A 21,929-nucleotide genomic window follows, 5' to 3' on the forward strand; every position below is an offset into this window, starting at 1 on the left:
TGCTGGTGAGGATGCGGAGAAAAAGGAACTCTTTTGCACTGCTGGTGGGAATGCAGACTGGTGCAGCCACTGTGGAGAACAATATGGAGTTTCCTCAAAAAACTAAAAATGGAACTCCCATTTGACCCAGTGATCCCACTTCTAGGAATATATCCCAAGAAACTAGAAACACCAATCAGAAAGGATATATGAACCCCTATGTTCATAGCAGCACAATTCACCATAGCTAAGATTTGGAAACAGCCTAAATGCCCATCAGCAGATGAGTGGATTAAAAAACTATGGTACATCTACACAATGGAATATTACGCTGCAGTAAAAAAGAAGGAGTTCTTACCATTTGCAACAGCATGGATGGAACTGGAGAGCATTATGCTAAGTGAAATAAGCCAGTCAATGAAAGATAAATATCACATGATCTCACTCATTTGTGGAATATAATGAACAACATAAACTGATGAACAAAAATAGATCCAGAGACAGAGAAACATCAATCAGAAGAACGTCAAACCTCAGGGAAGGTAGGGGAGGGTGGAGGTAAGGAGGATAGAACAACCAAAAGACTTGTATGCATGAATATAAGCCTAAGCAATGGACATGAACACCAGGGGTGTGAGGGCATGAGTCGGGGGAGGGGGGTTAATGGAGGGATGAGGACACATATGTAATACCTTAATCAATAAAGAAATTAAAAAAGAGAAACCTGGGACAATAGTAGGGCTCACTTCCCTGTTTCCTTTCTCTTAGGGGACACAGTCCCATGCTATCTGTTGCTAATTTCTGAAAACAGATGTTTCATATATCTTGTCTAGCTTTCTAGTTGTTTCTGGCAGAAGGATGAATATGAACTTCTACCATCATGGAGAAATGGGAGCTCCATGAGCTTTTTTTTTTTTAAATTTTTAGAGAGAGGGGAAGGGAGGGGGGAGAGAATCATGGATGTGAGAATGCAATAGCGATCAGCTACCTCCTGCATGCCCTCTGTCCCCCCCCCCCCCTGGGGATTGAGCCCACAACTCAGGCATGTGCTCTGACCAGGAATCGAACCAGCAACCCATTGGTGCATGGGAGGATGCCCAACCAACTGAGCAACACTGGCCAGGGCTCCATAAGCTTTTTAGGCATTGAAGGTACAATTTTTGTTCCTTCCAGTTCAGCCAGATCTATAAGCTTGGACTTGAAACTATAGATAGTTATGTGGGCTCCATCTTCCTTTTAAGCTTTGACTGTATTCCAAATTGTGTCAGCTGTCTTTTCACAAAAATATTGGTACCACTCTGTCTTAGACATTGAACTTTAACCTTATTTCCCTCTCCATTTAAGTTTCCTTCAGCGTTCGAATTTAATGAGCTATTCTTGATTACAATCTTGGATCACCTTTATAGCTGTCTCTTTGGGACTTTCTTGTGCAATTGTGAACAGCAGCGGCTCAAAGAGGTAAGTGCATTATATCCTGTCCATTGCTTTCCAAGTTGCTCAAATGCCTTTCCCATTAAGTACCACTGTAAAAGGGGGACTGAATGGAGAGGGACGTATGTCTAGACTTTTTTTTTTTTTTTTGTCAAAATGTTTTCTAAAAAAAAAAAGCTCTCTTGAGATATAAATTCACCTTTTAAGTGTACAGTCCAGTGGTTTTTAGTATAATGAGTGTGCAACCATCACCATTTTTCATAAAATTTTCGTCACCTTAAAAGAAATCCTATACCCATTAGCAATCACTTCCCATCAGTGTGTAGTAAGGGTCCAATTTCATTCTTTTACATGTGGTTATCTAGTTATCCCATCATCATTTGTTGAGAAGACCATCATCTTTCCCCCATTTTCTTGGCACTCTTATTGAAAATTAGTTGACTGTAAATGTGAGGGTTTGTTTCTGTATTCTTTTCTATTCTACTGATCCACATTTATATCCATCCTATGCCACCACCACCTGTATTCATTACTATAGCTTTGTAATAAGTTTTGAAATTGGCAAATGTGAGACCTCCAAATTTGTTCTTTTTCAAAATTGTTTTGGCTATTTGGGGTCCCTTGAATTATGCTGGTGTTTCTATTATAGATACAAAATATAAAAAGGTCTTAATTAAATTTTCTGAGTCTGGATAGCTTGTGAGAAAGTCAGCTGTCTTGGGCAGAGCAGAATGGTAGAAAATACTCTTGGCCTCATCATTTTCTTGTTTTGATTTTGTCACTGTGCTTGATCCATGTTTAATGTTTACCTGCTCCACCAGGATATTCTCATTCAGATGAGCAATGTAAATGATGATAGCATTTCTAAACATGAGCAGTGTAAATGGTTATAACATTTCTAAACCATGTACCGCAAAATCAGGTGGTGGGGAGATATAATTTAATGATATATTGACTTCTCTATATAAGGCTTCTCCAGCCTGCAACCCTGGCATGTTTTGTACAAGATAGCCATGGTTTTCCAATGAAAAGAATCTTATCTGTAAATTCTACCCAGTCATTAATATTAAGAGTCAAAAAACAAACTGCAAACCAGAATTAAAAATGTATTTGCTATGGATGAGCCCCATCATTCTGTGGTTGTTAGAAAGTTCTCATTCCACCTTCACACAGATGCAATTGCCAGATGTTAACTAACTCAGCAATCCATTTTTCCAGGACAGTAATCAGTGTGTGTTTTCGTGTCATCCCTAGCATGAGGTGATGCATGACAGAGGGATGGGTGTGGGGCTTAGTAAATTGAATTCAAATAAAAATTTGAATTCAATTCATTTGTTATGCAAGTCCTTTTCTTTATGTAATACAAATTCTTGAGGATGTAAAGAAAAGCTGAATTTATCTCAATGTATTCCTTTTTTGTTTTTCAGGATATACATACGAAGACTATATCCTTATGGTCTTATATCAATAGTCAGCTCGATGAATTTTCTAACCCCTTCTTTGTGAATTATGAAAACCACGTCTTGTATCCTGTTGCTAGTATGAGTCATTTGGAATTATGGGTAAACTATTACGTGCGATGGAATCCACGAATGAGGCCTCAGGTATCTTTTCGTTTTTCTTCAAAAGAGCATGTCTTTCTGTTCAAGTAAAGATGGTGTTTCAGAAATGGATGCGTGCTAGGTGTAAGCACATTATACTGAAGGCCCTCTGCCCTTGACTCTCAGGGTTCAACCCTTTGCAGTCATGTTCCAGCAGGTTCCTTCCACACACCAACCCAGATGCTATTTGCTGGGTTAGAGTTAAAAATCTTAGCACCTCTGTCTTTTGCTGATGGTACATAGATGAAGTATTATTAGCTACCAAGTTTGACCCAGCTTTTCCAGGAACTTGACTCAGAGGTGTTATGGGGGTAGCAGTACCAATTATGCAGGGTACCATATGTGGAGTCAGTGGAAGGGTATTTGAAAAATGCATCATTGTCCGTTTCTAAATTCTAGTAGCACAGCAGAAAGGGAGCCTGTGCTGAGCCGCAGAGCAGTGCCCCTTGAAGAAAGGGTAAAGTTTCCCCCTCCTGCCACACTTTTTCACTCTGATATTTTCTGAGATTGAAAAAATAATTAGAGAACAGTGCACATCAAGGCCAGGCAGCCTGGCTGTGGTCACCGTTGGTGTTCAGGGACTGAGCTTGAGCTATGGTTCAGACACTACCAGTTAGGGTCCCCAAGGTGCTCCTCCAAACCTTTGCTCTACACAGTCCTGCCCCACCCTCAATCTCCTCCACATGGGTGGCCAGGGCATGGTTGGTGCGAGGTGGGGAACACACTGATGAGAGGCAGCCCTCACCTCCGTGGACAGAAGGCTTTCTGCCAAAGTTGTTTTTTTAAAGTTAAATGTTGTTAGGATTTCCTGGCAGTCCACCTGGAGTATGTTTCCAGGGCCTTGCTTAACATCATCGCTTCTGTTGGCCACAGATACACAAATCTACCTTTCCTTTCTGCCCTCTTCCTTCTCAATTCTTCCCTCTCATTCAGTGTCTTCAGTCTCTCCAGGCACATTTCATCTCTGTCTTAATCTGCTGGAGCTGCCATAGCAAAGTACCACAGGCTGGATGGCTCACACAATAAAAATGTGTTGTCTTCCAGATCTGTAGGCTAGAAGGGCAAGACGAAAGGTGTCAGCCGGGTTGGTTCTTTCTGAGGCCCATGAGGGAATTATCTGCTCCAGGCCTCTCTCCTTGTCTTGTATATGGCCATCATCTTCCCTTTATGTGTGTTTCTGTGTCCAAACTTCCCCTTTTTATAAGAACACCAGTCATATTGGATTAGGGCCAACTCTAATGATTTCACTTTGACTTGATCAACTCTGTAAAAAACCCTTCTCCAAATATAGTTACAATCTATGGTATGGGGGTCAGAACTTCAACATATGAATGATGGGATAGGATACGATTCCACCTATAACAATCCCAAGCCCCACTAACCTTGGGGAAGACCAGACTGTTCATTTCCCTTTTCACTTGGCTTGGCACTTGAACTTCGAAGGTACTGTCACTTCACTAACCTTCCCACCCTACTGGAACATTCACTCACTGTAGACTTAGCTCCAGGTTCTGTTTGACAGGTGCAAATTGCTGCCCAAGGCACTGCTTTTCATCTTCTGACTGGCTCCCTTTCTCTCTCACACCACAGCCCAAGGTGCTCATCACTTGCTTCTTCTTTCCCTGTGTCTGGTTCATTCCATTTGTTCCACGAAGCTTTAGCTACAAAAGCCCTTTCCTTCTCTGGAACCTCTGAGTCAGCCATGCCACCCTCAAGACCTGAGGCCTGTTTTCCAGAATACTGTGATCAGGGCCCGCTCAGCCCAGAACTTGTCCTTCTGTCCAAGCAGGTCCTAGAACCAGGCCTCGGGTTCCCCTGCCACCCCCTCCTCCCTGGCTGATGGACTCCATGCCTCACAGGCTGCTGCTAAATCACCCCCTACTCTGCCTCTCATGGTAGCAATAGCTGGTGGTCTCAGAACCTTCTTTAGGAGCCTTTTCTTACTTGAAACTCCCCTCCATTTACTATATGAGGGCCCAGCTGCTGTTAGCATGTCTCATGTAGATTTCTAACGTGGTGCAAGGGACTACTAGCCGCTTCCTATGTTACAACAGCGCGGAGTAGCAAGGGAAGCACACATGTCCACACTAGTGTGAGGGGATCGCAGCACTAAGGCAGCCAGAGCACATTTCTAAATACCAAACGGGTTCTGGGTTTAGTGTGTGCTTTGAGTAGCAAAAATGCTAACTTCTAAGAGTTGTAAAATATTTTCTTTATTGAAGAACATCTGAAGCTGGAGAGACACAGTCTCAACTCTTTACTCCATGAAAACAAATAGTATACATTTAGTATACATTGGTCAGTGGTCAATGTTTTAATACAGATTTTTTAAAATTTCACTTGTGGCCAGTAAGCCATTAGTAACTCATTTTAAATGTTCAGTAAAATTTATGCCTGTACCAACGAGCATCTGTCCTAGCTCTGTTAGCAAGATGATTGCTAACTGATCCCTGCGCAGAGTGCCATGATATCAGTTAGCAATCATCTGTGGCCTCCAGAAAGCTTCCTCACAAGCACAGTTCCAAAATCTGTTCTCCTTTCCTCTTTGGAGTGGCCTACTCCTTGGGCGACTCATCCCCTAGTGGCCAAAATCAGTCACACAGGGCCTCCTGGTGCAGTTAGTTATGGAAGGGAAGGCTGCCTCCAAGCAGCCAGGGCCAAATCCTGTTTCTGGCTGTGATTCTGTCTCTGATGCCTGATGTGGGTAGGGCCCTTAGCCTCGCTGAGACCTTGTGGGGGTACAAGTGTAAAATGAATTCCTACCTTTAAGGGTGGTAGGCAGGTCATCCAACTTTCTGTGTTCTCCCTGCACTGTGCTACATAGAAGGGAAAACTGGAAGGCAGTCCATGGGCCATGGCTTTTTATCCTCAACACAACAGGCATGCTTTGGAGACTTTCTAGGTGCTGGGCACACAGAGCATGTTGGGGAGTAGGCTGGGCTTTAGTGACTGACATCAGAGGCCAGAGCTTGGCAGGCCCAGGCTGCAGAGGGCCTGTGAAGCATCTGTAGGAGTTTGCACTTTATCCCAGGGGCTATGGGATCCCCCCATCACCCTGACAGGGTTTTTAGGCAACACTTGGTATATGTTCTAGAAAGCTCACTCTGGTAACACTAAGGTGGACAGAAATGGGGAGGGGGAAGTGAAGCCTGTAGCAAAGGGATCAGCAACAAGGCTGTCTCTGATGACTGATGTGGGTGTCCATGACACTGGACAGTGAGCCAGGCTGAGCAGAGAGTAGGAGGGACAGGGAGGATACATGGGGCACAAGCTTGTTGGGCTTCTTTCCCCTGTGGAGGACTGGCTAGATTAGTTGCCTTGAGAGGGGCTCCTGGGAATCCATCAAAGGATGGCCCAGTGGGAGGGGAGGGCCCAGCACATGTCTTAAATCCTTTGGGATCCTCTTGGCTTATGTTTCATACATGCTAGCACCCACTGGCCCCTAAGTGGGCATTTTCTTGAGCAAGCATGACTTTGTCTCAGTTTTTTAATGAAGATGACATATAAGAAAAGACCCTAAAGGCTGCATGGAGATACATGATGCTCCTCTTAGGCCCTGGGTGTGTGTGAACTTGCATAGTCCCTGCACGGTCTGCTCTCTCTGAGGCCGTGTGCATGTGTGTTAGTAATTGGACCCTGATTGCGAAACAATCCATCATCTGATTGGAACCAAATGATCCTGCAAACAGGAAAATGCCAAATAGGTCCTAAGGCCGAGAGGGGTGCTGTTGCCCACCTCACAGTGGCTTTGGCATCAGCACCAATTCAGGTAAGTTTCTCTTGTTATGGGGGCCTTTGCTGTCAGACACTCATGTTGCTGTCCCCTTCCTTCTTTCCTCTGACCTGTCAAAGTCAGGAGTTTGTTCTTGGCCTCTTCCGTGCTGGTCACCAAGCCACCCTGCTATGATGGGGGCACCTGGCTGCCCTGTCTCTTTTTCATCTCACTTCCTCTTTTCTCTGGCTCGCTCACTCACATCTCCATCCAGCTCTCGTTTTCTGCCTGTCCCTCTCTTTCCCTGTCATCTTTGTCACCCCCTTGTCTCTTTCTTCTTCTTTCACTAATTTCTCTGTCCCTCCCTCTCATCTGTTTCCCCCTTCTCTGATCTCTGACCCTCTCATCTGTCTTCCACCTTCCTTCTTCCTTCCAGTCAGGCTCGTCATCATTGGCTTCCTTGATGGGACAGTTCACTCTCTGGTAAATGATGAAATAAACAGGCCTGATAGGAGTGGAGAGCCCAAAAGCGCCTCCCCACCCCCAGAGCATGTGCTCTTTACACTGGTCCCTGTGGGATGAAGCAAGCATGTGTGTGAAAAGGGTGGGGGAAGAGTGCTCCAGGCAGAAGGGACAGCACATGCTTCCAATACTTGGAAGGTTCTGGAATGCTGGAGGGGAGTGGCAGCAGGACCTGGTGAGAGGTGAGCAGGAGAGGCAGGCTGGGGTCAGACCACACAGGCCTTAAGGACAAGGCCAGGCTGTTACCCTTAGGGTAGCAGGAAGAAGCCATTAGAGGGTGTTAAGTGGTTGTGCCTAGCTGTATGGAAGGAAGGAGGGAGGGAAGAGCCAATGTCCCCAGAGGACTCCCCTCTGCTGGCACTGCCCTTTCCAGGGGCTTCTGCTAGCTCCTGTTCCAATTGATGAAAACGAACAAAACTTCAAGTTGTAGAAAGTGCTGATTTAACAGAAGCATTTTTAGTTAGTAGAGCTATTTATAAAATTGTAAAAATTCAGAGGTAATGGAGGTATGTATGCGTGCAAGGGGCACAAGCCAGTAGCATTTTACAACCAGTCTGAAAAGACTGTGTGTCCTTCTTCCAGTCGGTACCTGTAGCCTTGCCTGATGCGCAGGTTGAGGTTTCACCTGAGCCTGCTTGTGTTCTCTGGGAATTTGGCCAAGCTGGCAGAGGAGCACAGGGTGACAGAAGCATCCCTACGGGGTTAGCTGGAGCCTCTGGCTCCTGGGTAGGGAGTCCCTGTAGCTTGGCATGAGGACACATGGGCATCTTGGTTGTGAACTCATCCTGCAGTTAGAAGCATCTGCATGCTGAAAGTGCCCATGAGTGGCTAACGCAGCTATGTCCTGCTTGCCCCCAGATGCCAATTCACCAAAATCTCAAGGAGCTGTTGGCCATGAGGGCGGAGCTGCAGAAGAGGGTGGAGGACCTGCAGCGGGAGGTGGCCACTCGAGCCTCATCCCCATCTGAGCGGGGTTCCTCGCCTTCCCACTCAATCACACCCGTCCACACCTCAGTCTGATGCTGCAGAGGTGGCAGTTCCGGTGAGTCCAGCCATCAAGGCCATCCTGCAGCTCCACTGATCTCCCCAGTGACTCAGGCAAGGGTCCTGTGACCTGTCCCGGCTATAGATTGTGATCTTATCTTTTAGGATTAGGCCAGTGCCCTCCACATCTGGACGGCACTTCCAACCAGCAACCCTGTGTGTGGCTAGGTGCCAGCTCCCACTCTCATCTATACTTTTTTGTTTTCTGAACATCCCATTTCCCTCCTGTTGGGTTTCTTGGGGTGGCTGTCTGTCCCATTGACCCTGTGACCGGCCCAGGTGCTTGGGAGAAGCCATAGTGAATGGAACATAGTGCTTAGGTTCAAGAAAGTCTCATACCCTTTCTTTCCTTCATTAAAACAAACACCATTTACTTAGAGACCATGTTGCCAGCCCCGGGCTTCTTTCAGCTCCTTGCTACAACTTGACTGTTTTAAAGTTAACTATTTTGAGGGGAAAACAGACCATTGCCCTCTGTTCTAGAGTTCTTGCAAGGGGGCCCCTGTACCAATTACTGTTGTGTACATGTAAGGTATTTTTTAAAAAGATAAATATGCATTTATTTTCCTATGTCCTTTTTTATGTTTATACTAGTCACCCCAGGAGGTATCTGCTAACTGGACTGTGTGAGAAATTCTTTTCAAAAACAGCTCATGATAACTTTTATGTGGTACACTTGAAACGTGACTTGAATACAATTGTTTAAAAGGCACTGTGTTCTAGCCTCACCCAACTTTGGTACTTGCCTCCTGAGGTAGTCTAGGCCACTGATGGCAATAGCAGCAGTTTCCCTTGGGATGGCTTTGCAGAGGGAGAGGACTCTGGCAGCTCTGCGCTGGCCTCCCTGTGGGCTCCTTCACAGAGCTGTCCACAGCTCCTGGCCTGTCTGACCTTGCAGCCTCCTGCTTCTCAGTCCACTCTCACTTGTTACCTGCCTGTCTGAAGATCACTTTAATTCAGTTTATTCATATGACTTCATGTCAGTATTTTAAAGCAACCACTGAGCTGTGGCTTCAGTTGCCAAAAGAATAACATGCACTTACCTGGGTTTTTCTCATCTCAGAGCCAACCTTCTCCGGCCAGGCCTCTCCCAGTTTTGAGCCTTCCCTCCTGACTTTGGGTTCTGGGACTTTGTCAGCATGGGTAGGAACTAATTTACCATCAGCTGGTCCATCCACTAGCGCTAGAGCTGAGTTCCTCTGTGTGGTGTCACAGAATCTTGTACCCGCCCCAGCAGGTCACACCCTCACCCTGCACTGCCCATTTTTGCCAGTCACTGGGACCCCCACCACTGCAGGAATTAAGCTTGCCTTTGGAGTCAGGGGGCCTCAGAAGCCCATAGGGTTAGAGCTGAGTACAACTGCATTGGAATATCTAGTTTATTTAATTAGTGGACGCCATGCACAGTCTTACATATTGACCTTATTTTTGAAAATATATTCTTAAAAAAGATTTTTTTTACAAATAGTTAAGAGGATAGATGTTTTTTCAACTTGGAACTTTCTGATTCTTAAAGAAAATTATCTGGTACTCGTAAGGTATCAGAAGTACTTCTTCAAAGTGATTTGATTACCTAAAATGAATTCTCCATTTTTATTGGCTGGGGATTTGTTTCTAAATCATAGTTCAATTTATATTAGCTTTTGATTTGTGCTCCCAACATATCTGAAAGCTTATTTACAAATGGATAAACTGGATTATTCATTGATACACTGATTTTTTTTTCTAAATGGAGACATTCCCTTTTTTTTGTTCTCTAGAAATATCCTTTAATCCCCAGCTGCACTAAGACTATTAAACTTGGTGGGGACTGGATGAGGCTTCTGACAGAACCAGAGCAGCAGAGTGGGCTTATTCTTGCCCAGGTCAGCTAGCTTGGTGCTGGGCAGTGTGGGGGCCTAGCCTGGGCTGTCGCACCCTCCTCTGCATGCAGGGTCCTAGGAGGAGCCCTAGAAACTCCCATTGGATTTGAAAGCAGCAATTGAGATCATTCTCCTTTATATGTTCCTAGCACAAAACTATTTCTAAAATAATTTGAAGTATAGTTTTGTTACCTAAGCAGTTCTTTTTTTCGGTTTTATTTAAGTGTACTAGAATGTAAAACCTTTACGGTGCAGATTTTTAAAAACTGGTACAGTATCGTATTTGCCTCACCTGATGCACTATATTACAATCTGTAATTAAAATGATAATATCTTTGCTCTGTGGTTTCTTTTTTAAAGTGTTTTGGTAGATTTTTCCCCTTGGGGAAAATTAGTAATGGTAAACATTCAATCCATATTATTTTATTATGTGCTTTTAAATAATTGAATTCATTTACTAAATCATAAATGCAGTTTATCTTAAGTCCTCAGTGTTTTGGCTGAAATGGGTAAGTACTGTGATTTAAAAATCTGAAAAGCCCCTTGACCTTAACCTTGAAAAAATGTTAATGACACAGGAAAGGACTGGAGACACCTGAGAACCAGGTGTAGCTCTGAGGAGGCAGGGCTGTCTTTCCAGGCCACGAGTCCTGCAGCCTAAAACTGGGTGCACTTCTAAGAAGCCCATATAAGGAATGCTGGCCTTCTGCGGGGGGGGGGGGGGGGGAGGGCTGTAAGGGCTTGGATGAAACCATGGTACCCCTGAGGCTCACCCTTCTTAAAAAGTCCTGGGTTCCTGTCCCTCTCCATGGAGCAGTCACTGGAGCTGTAGTCCTCAGCAGTGACAGCTGAGTAGCAAGGCTAGGAGGGCCACTGTGTGAAACTCCAGTTGGCCATGCAGAACCTCTGCACTGAAAAGTCACTCGGTGGGTTTGGGTTTGAAGTCTTAGTGCTGTTTTACTACTAGAACAAAAATGTCACCCACCTCAATGTGGAAGCCCTCCTAGTGTCCACTGCATCTTGCTCACACTGAAATGTCAGGCTATCTTTTCAGTTTGTAAGCCAAGCTGTAGGGTCATGACAAGAGCACACTTTATCCCAAACAGGCCATTCCACACACAGCAGCAATGAGTGATGGGGTGCAGGGCCCCCCTCCCTGCTCAGTTTGTCTGGCTGAAACCACTGCACAGACCTCACAGCCACCCTCGATACTGCCTTTCGTTGAAGAAGGCAAAGCAGTGGGCTTGGGAGTCAAGAGTCTGGGGCCTGCCTCTGCCCTCCCACCCACCCCTTACCCCCCACACACCCTGGAACATCAGGCACATCACTGTATAGCTCTAGGCCTTAGCTCCTTATACCCTGAGGGGGGCCACCCCCTGGAAGCCCTAACTTACCTCTCTCCTTCCAAAGAAATACCTTTGGCTGGGGAGGGTGTGGAGGAGGTCAGCTCCATATCATAATTAGGGAAAAAACAGCATCACCTGACAAAGGAAGTGCCTTAAACACCATCACAATGCAATAATCTCTTAGGTTCCATTTTGTTTAATGCAAAGACGAGACAGTTTACAATTCACACTTAAATACAAGCACATACAAAGTACTGGGACTCGATCAGTCTCTTTTTCTTCTTCCTCAGAGAACTGGTACTAACTCCCAACCCAAGTAGCCAAGGCAGTGTACTGGCACTGTTCTATGGGTCTGACCTGAGTGGGTATTCCACCCCACAAAGCTGCCATGTCACCTTCCTCCACTTGCTCAGTTATTAACACTGAGCCAGCTCTCCTCCCCCTCTCCCCCCGCAACCTGCCCATCACGTTAAGCTGATACGGATTGGCTCTTTTCAACTGGCCCTTCTAATTCACTCACTTTATCTCCCTTATCACCTGAGAGAGGCCCACACCAGCCAATGCAACTTTCAGATAATCACATAGTTACAAAAGCCCTGTAGGCTTCTGCAGGTATCAGTACTCCACCTGGGATGACAGCTCTGCAAATGGGTGGCTGAGTGACTTTTTAGGCTTGGCCAGCCACTAGCAGCAAGTCTGAGCACTCATTCTGAAGAAGGCACCCAGAGAGCTAGGGAGGAACAAAATGGGTTTGGCAGCTGAAGTCAGTGCTGCTCAGAATGTGGCTTTACAGAGTGTGTTGACTTCTCATCCCAGATGGAGGAGTGCAGGCTCTTTGCCATCACAAGCCTCAGGTTAAAGCTAAGGGGAGAAACCCAACAGTGCTAATTCCAGTGCCAATCCTCACCATGCCAGGGGCCACACAGGCTACATCACTCCTCATCCTACTCGCTGCTGTGGTTGACTTCTCTATAAATGTCCACAGTTCCTGGTGGCAGGTAGAGAAGTATTTAATCACACGCAAACACTGGCCCTATTTTTCCCCTTTAAAGGCCTCAGGAGGGCCTTGGTGCCCAGACATCCTAACACAATCCCTCTCTGACTCCTGTCCTTAGGACACTGGCTGTCCCTGGGTCCTGAGGTCAACCTATCTACGTAGCAACAAGCCACAGATGCAAAAATCCTTCATAGCTGCCTCCAGCCCAGCACTGGCCAGGGTTCAGGCCATTAGCTCTTGTCATCATTGGGATGGAAAAGCCAAGCAAAGTTGACAACAATCTGGCTAGTGAGGGCTGGGAGGTGTTAGAAACAGGCATACCTTGCAAGCAATGCCTCCCCTGCTCAATCTCTTGGAACATGGGGAGGCCACATTTTCCTTCTTCCAGTGTCCTGTGCTCCACGCCCCCTCAAAGACACACACTCCTGGCCTGAATGGGAGGTACCCCCCCCCACAGAAGGCATTTTAGGACCCGCAGGCCTGCATTGGGAATGGATCTGAAGGGCAGCAGTGAGCCACACAATCCAACTGAACTGATTACCATCATACAACGGAATATGTTTTTAAAACAAGTGCATAAATGAACACATGAGGCATGCATTAGATAACCTAAGTGGTCTGTTCAGATTTCAACTGTTTCCTTAAGTTGGAGTTGGCTCTCTTAGCTCAGCAGACAAGGAGCTAACATAGAGCCTAGGAGACTGGTGGGGCCTTCCGTGCAGGGCAGAGGCACATGAATTTGTGTAAATAGGAGCCTACCTTCCTGCTGAGCTTCATTATGCTTTCAGGGAGTGACTTTTGACACTCAAAACTTATAATCAGTAGACGATGACTCCCCACTCTAGCTCAGCTTCTGACAGCAGAGCTCCCAGAAACGGGACTACATATGGGCCAAAGAGAACATTCCAGGAAGTCAGCTCTGCTCCAGCCCAAACAAGATAGTGCCAGGTCAAGTGAGGAGCCAGTCCCCAGGTTCTGGTGTTTCCCACAGTGAGCAGGCCCCCAGTGCTCATCATCAACAGGCCAGGCAGTATATCTATAAACTTGCCAAGGCAGGCATATGTTGCTAAACCAAGCACACATCTTTCCCCTCTTCTCCTCTCCCCTCCCTTCCCCTCCCCTCCCCTCCCCTCCCCTCTCCTTCCCCTCAAATATATGTCTAAGCAAACAACAAGCATGCTTCTGGCTTTGATACTCATTCTTGATGTCCATAGCTTTTGCTACCAAATAAGAACACAAGAGGAAGGGGGATAAATGCATTTCTAGGACATAAATGATTGCTAAAAACTAATCATGTCAGCCTGGAGACCACATCCAGTCCCCTATGGAATCAGATGGGAATTAGACCTGAGAGTCACAGCTTCTACTTGTCTAGAAAATTCCTAAACTCTGAGGGCAGGACTAGCATGGCATGCATTTTTGCAATTAAATAAATGTAAAATGTAAAGTCTCCACATTGACCAGCTCTCTGGAAGCCCAGCAGCAAGTGTCAAACTGGAATTGGAAAGGACAGAAATGACCCCCCACCTCCACCCTGGGTGTCGTGTGTGCCCAATGTTACCTGGTGTTCACTGGTTCGTTCCCTGTAGGGGCTCTAAGCACCGTGTGTTAGCTGTGTTAGTTCTCTGAGGTCACATCAGGGCTGCCTTTTGGCAGAAACCCGCTAGTGAGTCAGTGTAATACCTCAGGAATCACACTACCCTGTGGTCAATCTCTTGTCCCCTAAGCATAATCTCTTGGCCTCCCTCAGCTTGGTCCCCCTCCCCAGCTCATTAAGGCCTGGGACTGTCTAGTTTTGGGGAGTGGGTGACCCAGCAGCTCCCAAGGCTGAATTTCAGGGTACCTTTGGCAGGGAGAGCACCCCACCCTGTCTGCAGGGCACAGAAACCAAACTCACAAACACTGAGAACTCATCCAAAAAACTTAGAACAACGAGAAGCCAATGATATCAAAGGAACAGTACAGCAGCTGCGGGTCCTAATGAAATAAGGATCTTGGTCCTCAGTGGCTGGGCTGCGGTGGCTCCGCGGACTGTGGTGGTAGTTCTAAGTATTTCACTGGGAAGAGAAGATGCCCATTAGAAGGGATTCATTTCCATGCTGCACAGAAGGTACAAATACATAAGTCAGCCCCTGCTGGGGACAGCGAGCTGGTTCCCTGTCTGTCCTGTCCAGGGGCTGGGGCAGCACAGCCCTGCCTGGCCAAACTCCCCTCTAGTGCCCACTCTGTCCCCTGTCAGGGCAACCCCTTACCTCATCTGTAACATGGGAGTGCTTCTGATGGGGTTGCTGGGCAGATTTTAAATGAAGCACTCAACACAGTACCTGGTCCACAGAACATGCTCACACAATGTTGGCTAAGAGTTTCAAAAATGCTTATAGTGAATGCTACTGTAGAGCCAGTTTTCCCATGTTTTAATTCAGGGCTCTTTCATTCATTCAGTGCAATATTGTCAAGTACCCATCCTAAGCAAGGGAATGGGGCACCCTGTGCACCCCCACTGCTGCTGCCCTATAATACAGCCACAAGATGCCTACCCAGCCCCTACTGAGGAAAACAGCCTTTCCTGACCACCCCACTTGAATTCTGGAGCCATAGGTGATATCTACCCTGAGAAATTGGTGCCAGCAGACCTTATGCAGCCTCCATTGCTGATGGCTCCTGCACCCAGAATGGGCTTCATGACCATGAAAGAGACAGGGAGGGAGGGAAGGAGGGAGAGGGGGGAAGGGAGGGTGGAGGGAGGAAGGGAGGAAAGGAGGGAGAAAGGGAGGAAGGAAGGAAGGAGGGAGGGAGGGAGGGGGGGTTCCAATAATAGGGTCCGTGTTTTAACCAAGTTCCCTCTTGCCTTTGGCAATTTTCAAATTAAAAGTTTATGTGTCTAGGGTAAAATATCCCCCAGGGCTCTATCAGAATTTGTCTGGAGTCATCTATTTTCATTGCAGCGAGTACATGGGCCAGGGGCTCATGCTCAGATAACTCAGGAGCACAGCCCAAGCTCCAATAGCGCACTGAAGTCCTTAACACAGCCCCAGCTGTCCCTCGCTGTGGTCCCACTCTCCCTGGTGGCCATCTGATCAGGGGCTGAGTGCAGGGACCTCTGGGCCACTGCAGCCCTTGTTCCGCCTGGATATTCTAGAAACAGACACCTCTGCACTTCCTCCTTCCCCAGCTCATTAAGGCCTGGGACTGTCTAGTTTTGGGGAGTGGGTGACCCAGCAGCTCCCAAGGCTGAATTTCAGGGTACCTTTGGCAGGGAGAGCACCCCAGCACAGTGCTGGGTTCACCAACTAGGGGACCTTTGGCAAGGGACACTGACCAAAAAGTCTTTACCTTAAAGTTCTTCACACACAACAGCTTCCAGGTTCTCTCCCTTCACGTAGTCTGCATTGAGACCCTCTGCAAAGGGCAAAGGACAAAGGGCAGAGTTAATGACTGAACCAAAGGGTCTCGCACCAAGATCAAGCACTCCCAACCAAGTCCTCCAACTCCCTTCAGACTCAGACCCTGCACCCTGAGCCACCTAAATGTCCTTGTTTGGGCAGAGTGGCTGGCTGGGAGTGTGCTGCCTGCCCAATTCTCATTATCATCCTCAGAAATGATATCACATGGCAAAGGCCCCTAACAAACCCCATGTGCATAGGACAGGTGGCACCACATGTAGATTGTGGGCCAGACAGCAGCTCCGCTCAGCAGAGGGGGCACCCAATAGCAGGGCTCAGTGTCACTCGTGGGTCCATATGCTGGGCCAGGGGCCAGGGAGGCACAGAGGGAGCCAAGCATTGCATGAGGAACTGATGGATGCTGAGTAGAGATGGGCAGATAGCTGAGTGGAGCTCACTTTGGAGATGCCTGCAAAGCCTCCTGCTGGTGTACAGCCTTCCCGGCAACAGCGGCATGGAGAGGCCAACCAGCTCCTCTAGGCAGTGGGAATGGCACTGTCCCTGTTTTAGCGCATACAGGTGCCAGGGTCCAGTAACAGCTGCTCTGGTCTAGTTATTTGGGCTTTCTCCCACCTATTTCCGAGAGGGACTTGGGGACTCTACAAAGCATCCTCTGCATGCCAGCACTCTGGCCACTGAGCAGCACCATGCTGGACACTCAGGACTCGGAGTGGACCTCACCCCTGCTGCTGCTTGGGGAGAGTCAAGAGCCCCTGTCTTATCCTTAGATGGGCAAGAGACTGGAAATCTCATCAGAGCTCTGGGCCTGTGGGAACACTGGGTCATGGTTACAACCAACCAACCAAATGAGTAGGCACCAGTGTAAGTCACTCCGCCCTCCTGGGCTGCAGTCAGGCTCCTTGCCTAGAAAAGTTTGTCTGTATGCCCTGATGCTTGCTGAGCTCAAGGCGACACCAGATGGGTCCAGCAAAAATGTGGGCATCTGTCAGCAGGTGTGGCTGGCCCCTATATGGGACAGAGGTTAGGTGATGGAGCTGGGGGAAGCTATCCCCAGCTAATGGGCGGGGGATGGGAGATGCCTTGACCTCTGATCACTGTCCAGCTGCCATCCTGGCATGCACTGGACTGGCTTTTACCTGTGGGCAGTCATCTGGTTGCTCCTCAGGGATGACCGCCAGGGGGCATCTGAATCCCACACAGGACCTTCATCCCCACCCATACATCCCTAAACCCAGCCTAGGGACAGAAAGTCTGGCAGGTGGCACCCTCCCACGTGTATCAGGGAAAGCTAAAGATGGTGTGGTTGCAGCCAAGTTGGAGAGTGCCAAGGAAGAGGATGGGGTGGAGAGCCGTGAGAAGGAGCAAAAGCAGCGGGATGGGGGGAGGGAGGCAATGAGGCATTGAGGCCAAAGCAGAAGAGAAAAACGAGTAAGTCAAAGTACATTGTTACCTTGACCTTCTGCTGCATCTGAAGGCAAGACACAAAACTTAGGACCCTGGAGCAAGAACTCAGCCCCCGGTAACAAAGCACACGGGCTTTCGGTGAAACACGCTGGCCCTTGACACTTAAGGCAGAGACGGGAAGCAAAGGGTCCCCAAAACCTAAGCCCTTTTGATGGCAGAAAAGGCTGGAAGCCCCTGAGGGCCACAGTTGGGAGAGACCCTCCTAGTAGCCACGCACCACCCCTTGGGGGGCTTCCTGGTGCACCCAGTGCAGAGTGGTTTCTGCTCTGCCTTTTCTGACCTCCACACAGTGGTAGTTGAGGCCACCCTGGGCAGGAAGTCCCAGCCCCCAGCTTCACAGTGGGCTTAGCCACCCCCACATCCATGGGATTCCTCCTGATTCCCACCCGGCGTAGGTACCAGGTACATGTCACAAGATGCACTCACAGTCTTTCCACAGGCTGACAGTTCAGAGAGTGAATGGGGCAGCAGTCACAGATACAGAAACAAACCACCAAGCCCAATCCTGCCCCATGATCTCCATACCAGTCAGCAGGGGGCGCTGTGGGCACATAAGTGAGGAGAGGGGACAGCAAGAGAGGATGCTGGAGGCCCCAGGAAAGGAAGTGAGTATGGCTGCGGTGAAAATCTTATGGGGCCAGGGCTGCGAGGATGGGGAGGGGAATGAAAGGGCAGGGTTGTGGTTTGAGTGGAACCAAACTACAGAATGACAAGCTCAGGGGCTCAGCCATGACCTGGGAGCAGTGGGGAACATGGGAGGTCCTGGCAGAGCTGGTCCTGTGCATTTTTAAGCAGGCCCCTCTGGCTGCTCCGCACAGTGTTAAGTGTGGGGAACATGGGGACAGGCAGGAGGCTGATGGAATCATCCAGATAGAGGACTAGAAGACCTGTCCCTGGAAAGGCATGGGCCATGATGGTGGTGTGACCCCAGAGCAGGGGGCACAAGCCCCAGGATTGGTAAACCACAGATGTGGCAGGAGGATCCAGGAGGACTGGTGGAATCTGTGAGGGGGGCCACAGGGACAGGGTGGACACAACTTAAAAACTCTGAAGAGAAATTTGGTAGTACAGGGAGTGGATACAGAAGCAAAAGAGGTCCTTTTCAAAACTGGGGGATACTTCACACTTGATTCCCTTCTGTGTAAATTGGGGGTGATGTTAGCACTTGCACAAGTGTCCAGTAAAGGGATTCAGGACAGTGTAGGTTAAACAATGATAATGACATCATTAACAGATTGAAGGGGGGGAAATGGGGCCAAAGACACAGGTGGAGGGTCCACTCATATAGGAGCCAGTGGGTGTGATCTGAAGCCTGTGGCAGGGAGGGAAGCCTTCCCTTAGACTGAATGGGGGGCTGGGGAGAGGCCTATTGGCTCCCACTCAGGGATCTGTGAGGCCAGTGGGTTCCATGAACTTCTTCAGAGCCATCATTAGCTCTAAAAGCCCACTTGCTTCCCTCGCCTATGCTACGCTGCCAGCAGGCTCAACCCCACTACCTGGCCCAGCAATACCCTCACCTCAAGGCTGCCCCCCAAAAAGGTCACATCCATGTCCTCCAGCTTTGTTGCCACAAAACTTTCAGCTGTCATTAACACTCCCTCTTTTGGGTTTATTCTTTCCCAAATCTATACTAATAAAAGGCTAATATGCTAATTAGGGCAGATGTCCATCTGAACGTCCATCCAGACAACGCCAAAGTGGCTGCGAGGCCCAGGGTTCACAGCAGACTTGAGCCCCAGTGGCTGCGAGGGGCTCAGGCCTCGCAGCCGCTGTGGCCGGCAGTGGCAGCAGCAGTGGGGTGATGGGGGTGGCACCTTCCCCTGATCAGTCTGGTCACCTCCCGCAGAGGGAGGCCAGACTGCAGCTTAGGCCTGCTCCCCACGGACATCCCCTGAGAGCTCCCAGACTGTGAGAGGGGGCAGGCCGGGCTGAGGGACACCCCCCCCCCCAGTGCACGAATTTTCGTGCACTGGGCCTCTAGTGTCATATAAATTGCTCAGTTCTACATACCAAGTACTTCATGTGTTCACATTTTATTTGTCTTCCCTGATAATCCAATTTGCAAAACCTCAGATCTGTCTGTTTTATGTGAAAATAATGTATTCTCATTTCACCTTAGTACCCCCACAGAGATAAACAGATACAACCCAGACATCTCTTTTTTGGTTTGGAAATCAACCTTTTTTCTCCTCCCTGTTTCTACCTACTGGCTCCCCTTCTGGATTCATGGCTTCCCATCTGGAGTAAGTTCCTTCAAGGACTGTCTGTGCCTTTGTTTCAACTATGAGATGAGGGTGTACATCATTTCTACCCAATGGGGCTGTGGGAGTTCTTACTATTTGGGTAATGATGCTGTACTGGAGTGAATGGTGGCCCCCAAAAAGTTATGTCCTGGAACCTGTAAATGTGACCTTGTTTGGAAAAGAGTCTTTGCAGAAGTGATCAAGTTAAGGATCTCGAAATGAGATCATGCTGGATTATCCAGGTGGACCCTACATTTAATGACAAGTGTCCGTATAAGAGACAAAATAGGAGAGCCAGACACAGAGGGAAAGGCCACGTGAAGACAGAGGCAGAGACTGAAGTGATGCAACCTTCTATCATGGGACATCTAGGGCCACCAGAACCTGGAAGAGGCAAGAAAGGATCCTTTCCTAGAGCTCCCAGAAGGAGCCAACCCTGCTGACACCTTGATCTTGGACTTCTGGCCTCCAGAACTGGCAGAGATAGATTTCTGTTGTTTTAAGCCAGTTTCTTTTATTTTGCACTGGGACAAAGGAAAGCTCTAAGGACAATCCAGTCTCCAGGTTTGCACTCCTTCTGACTCTTCCTTGTTCGCACCACTCTACAGCTTCGCAATCCCTGGTGAGTTGACAGTATCTCAAGCAGGGAGACCTTGAACAGTTGCGCGGGTTGAGCACTGGGATGTGAATAGTGCCCCCGGAGTACTGTGTGCAGTCTCTATAGCTGTATGTGGTGGCCCTGGTCAAGAATGTTGTATAAGAGTAAAAGAAGCAAATATGATGGCCAGATTAAAAAGTAGTTGGAGATTTCAGCAATATCCTCATTCAAAATATTCTGGGACTCAGGTTAATTTTCTGAGGAGCTCAGCTCCCAGCTAGAATTAAGGGCAGAGTCCTAGAGAAAGAGTAAGAGAAGCCTCATAGGGGATAATCCTAAGCTTCAGGAAAGAGGAAATCTACTGCTGAGTCAGATACTGTCGTCCCTTGAACTAAAAATCACCAGTCTTAGAGACATACTCTCAGCAAACAGTGACACATCAATGCTGTGTTTATAAAACCAACAAGTGTGGTTTTTCTGCCCCCGCCCCAACAGCATTCCCACAGGGCTTCTGGCATGGGGTACCTGACAGCTTCCAAGATAGAATTCCATTTGTACCATATATAGAAAACCATGCCATAGAACAGATGCATCCTGGCTTTCACAAATCTAGCATGTAAAGGAAGGGGCAAAACTACATCTAGTTTCTCTCTTGCATTCCTACTCCTTTAAAACAATTCACAATTCCACGTATTTTAAGATGTTCTGGCTCACAAGGGAAGGAGCAGGGACACCAGGGTAGTGACTTCTTGGGATCTGAAAGGAAGGGAAAGGTTGCCAGAATGAGTGGTCCCCAGAGACTGCTGCCTTCTGCTCTGGAGAAAAATGACATCATGAGAGGGAGCTTTTGACCGCAGAGCCTCTGAAGCTCCCAAATTCCTTTGGGTGAAATCTGAGGCCATACAGAAATCCCAGGGTCTCTCCTATTCTATGACAAGGAAACATCACAATGGCCACTGGGCTCTGCCCCCACAGAAATCTGGCTTCTAGAAACTGGAACCCTGGAAGACCGCGGTCAATGTGTCCAGCCCCATCCTCTCTTCTAGGATGGTTTACACTTCAGTTTGGCCTAGATCTGTCCTCAAGGATTTCCCCCGCCCCTCCCCCAGGAAGTCTTCTCTGGAGTTGCTCTCAGGCAGGCTGTGGAATAGACCAGAATCTCAACTTGCTCATGTTTCTGCCCCTTTCCCTCAAAAGGCCTTAAGCATTCGTTCACGTCCAGGAGTGGGGGGAATGCAATTGCTGCGGGCACAGCCACAAGTGGCTGCAAGGCAGATCCACTTACGCTGGATGCGGAAGCAGAACTTCTTCTGCTGGTAGGAGATGTAGCTGGTGACAGCGCCAATCAAGGCCATGGCCAGGGCACTGGCCACACCGGCAATGGTGCCAGTCTCTGGTGACATTCCTGGGTAAAGGTGAGGTTGGGAGAAATGAGAAGACTCGAGGTCAAGCTAACAGTAACACAAGGATCAGCTCAGACACTGACCTAAGTTTGTTCTAATGCTCAGGACTTCCGAGCCAGTGTTGAAAGACCCAGCCATTTGTATCAGAAGGGTTCAAATGACATAGTGCCCCCTTGGACTTGCCAAATGCTTCTCATTTTCTGTAAGGATTTCCATTTTGAGAAGCCTAAAAGGTGGACATGGAACTATTTAATTCAGTTCCAGTTAGGTCTCTGGGTCTCACGCTAGCGAGCTTCCCATGGGACAACCTCCCTGGGGATCCA

General features: G+C 48.1%; 2 protein-coding genes across 27 annotated transcripts in view; one reads left to right on the forward strand and one right to left on the reverse strand.

Annotated features, from left to right (window-relative positions):
* The window catches only part of MTMR1 (myotubularin related protein 1), a 94,079-nt gene extending 73,665 nt beyond the window's left edge, over positions 1-20,414 (forward strand). For 16 of the 18 annotated variants that reach the window (XM_080653789.1, XM_080653797.1, XM_080653798.1 and 13 more), the window contains 3 exons: positions 1,324-1,437; positions 2,838-3,014; positions 8,104-10,488. In XM_080653789.1, coding sequence (XP_080509915.1) covers positions 1,324-1,437; positions 2,838-3,014; positions 8,104-8,265 — 453 coding nt within the window. In that variant the 3' untranslated portion in view covers positions 8,266-10,488. Of the gene's footprint in view, positions 1-1,323; positions 1,438-2,837; positions 3,015-8,103; positions 10,489-19,481 lie in introns of those variants that run through there. The other 2 variants (XM_080653781.1, XM_080653788.1) reach the window with 2 other exon arrangements.
* Positions 11,678-21,929, reverse strand: part of CD99L2 (CD99 molecule like 2) — a 105,519-nt gene continuing 95,267 nt past the window's right edge. For 3 of the 9 annotated variants that reach the window (XM_080653805.1, XM_080653804.1, XM_080653800.1), the window contains 4 exons: positions 21,489-21,608; positions 17,349-17,366; positions 15,828-15,893; positions 14,413-14,551 (listed from right to left, as the gene is read on the reverse strand). In XM_080653805.1, coding sequence (XP_080509931.1) covers positions 15,839-15,893; positions 17,349-17,366; positions 21,489-21,608 — 193 coding nt within the window. In that variant the 3' untranslated portion in view covers positions 14,413-14,551; positions 15,828-15,838. Of the gene's footprint in view, positions 14,552-15,827; positions 15,894-17,348; positions 17,367-21,488; positions 21,609-21,929 lie in introns of all 9 variants that reach the window. The other 6 variants (XM_080653807.1, XM_080653806.1, XM_080653801.1 and 3 more) reach the window with 4 other exon arrangements.

Source organism: Plecotus auritus, assembly GCF_963455305.1.
Source record: "Plecotus auritus genome assembly, chromosome: X".
NCBI lineage: Eukaryota > Metazoa > Chordata > Mammalia > Chiroptera > Vespertilionidae > Plecotus > Plecotus auritus.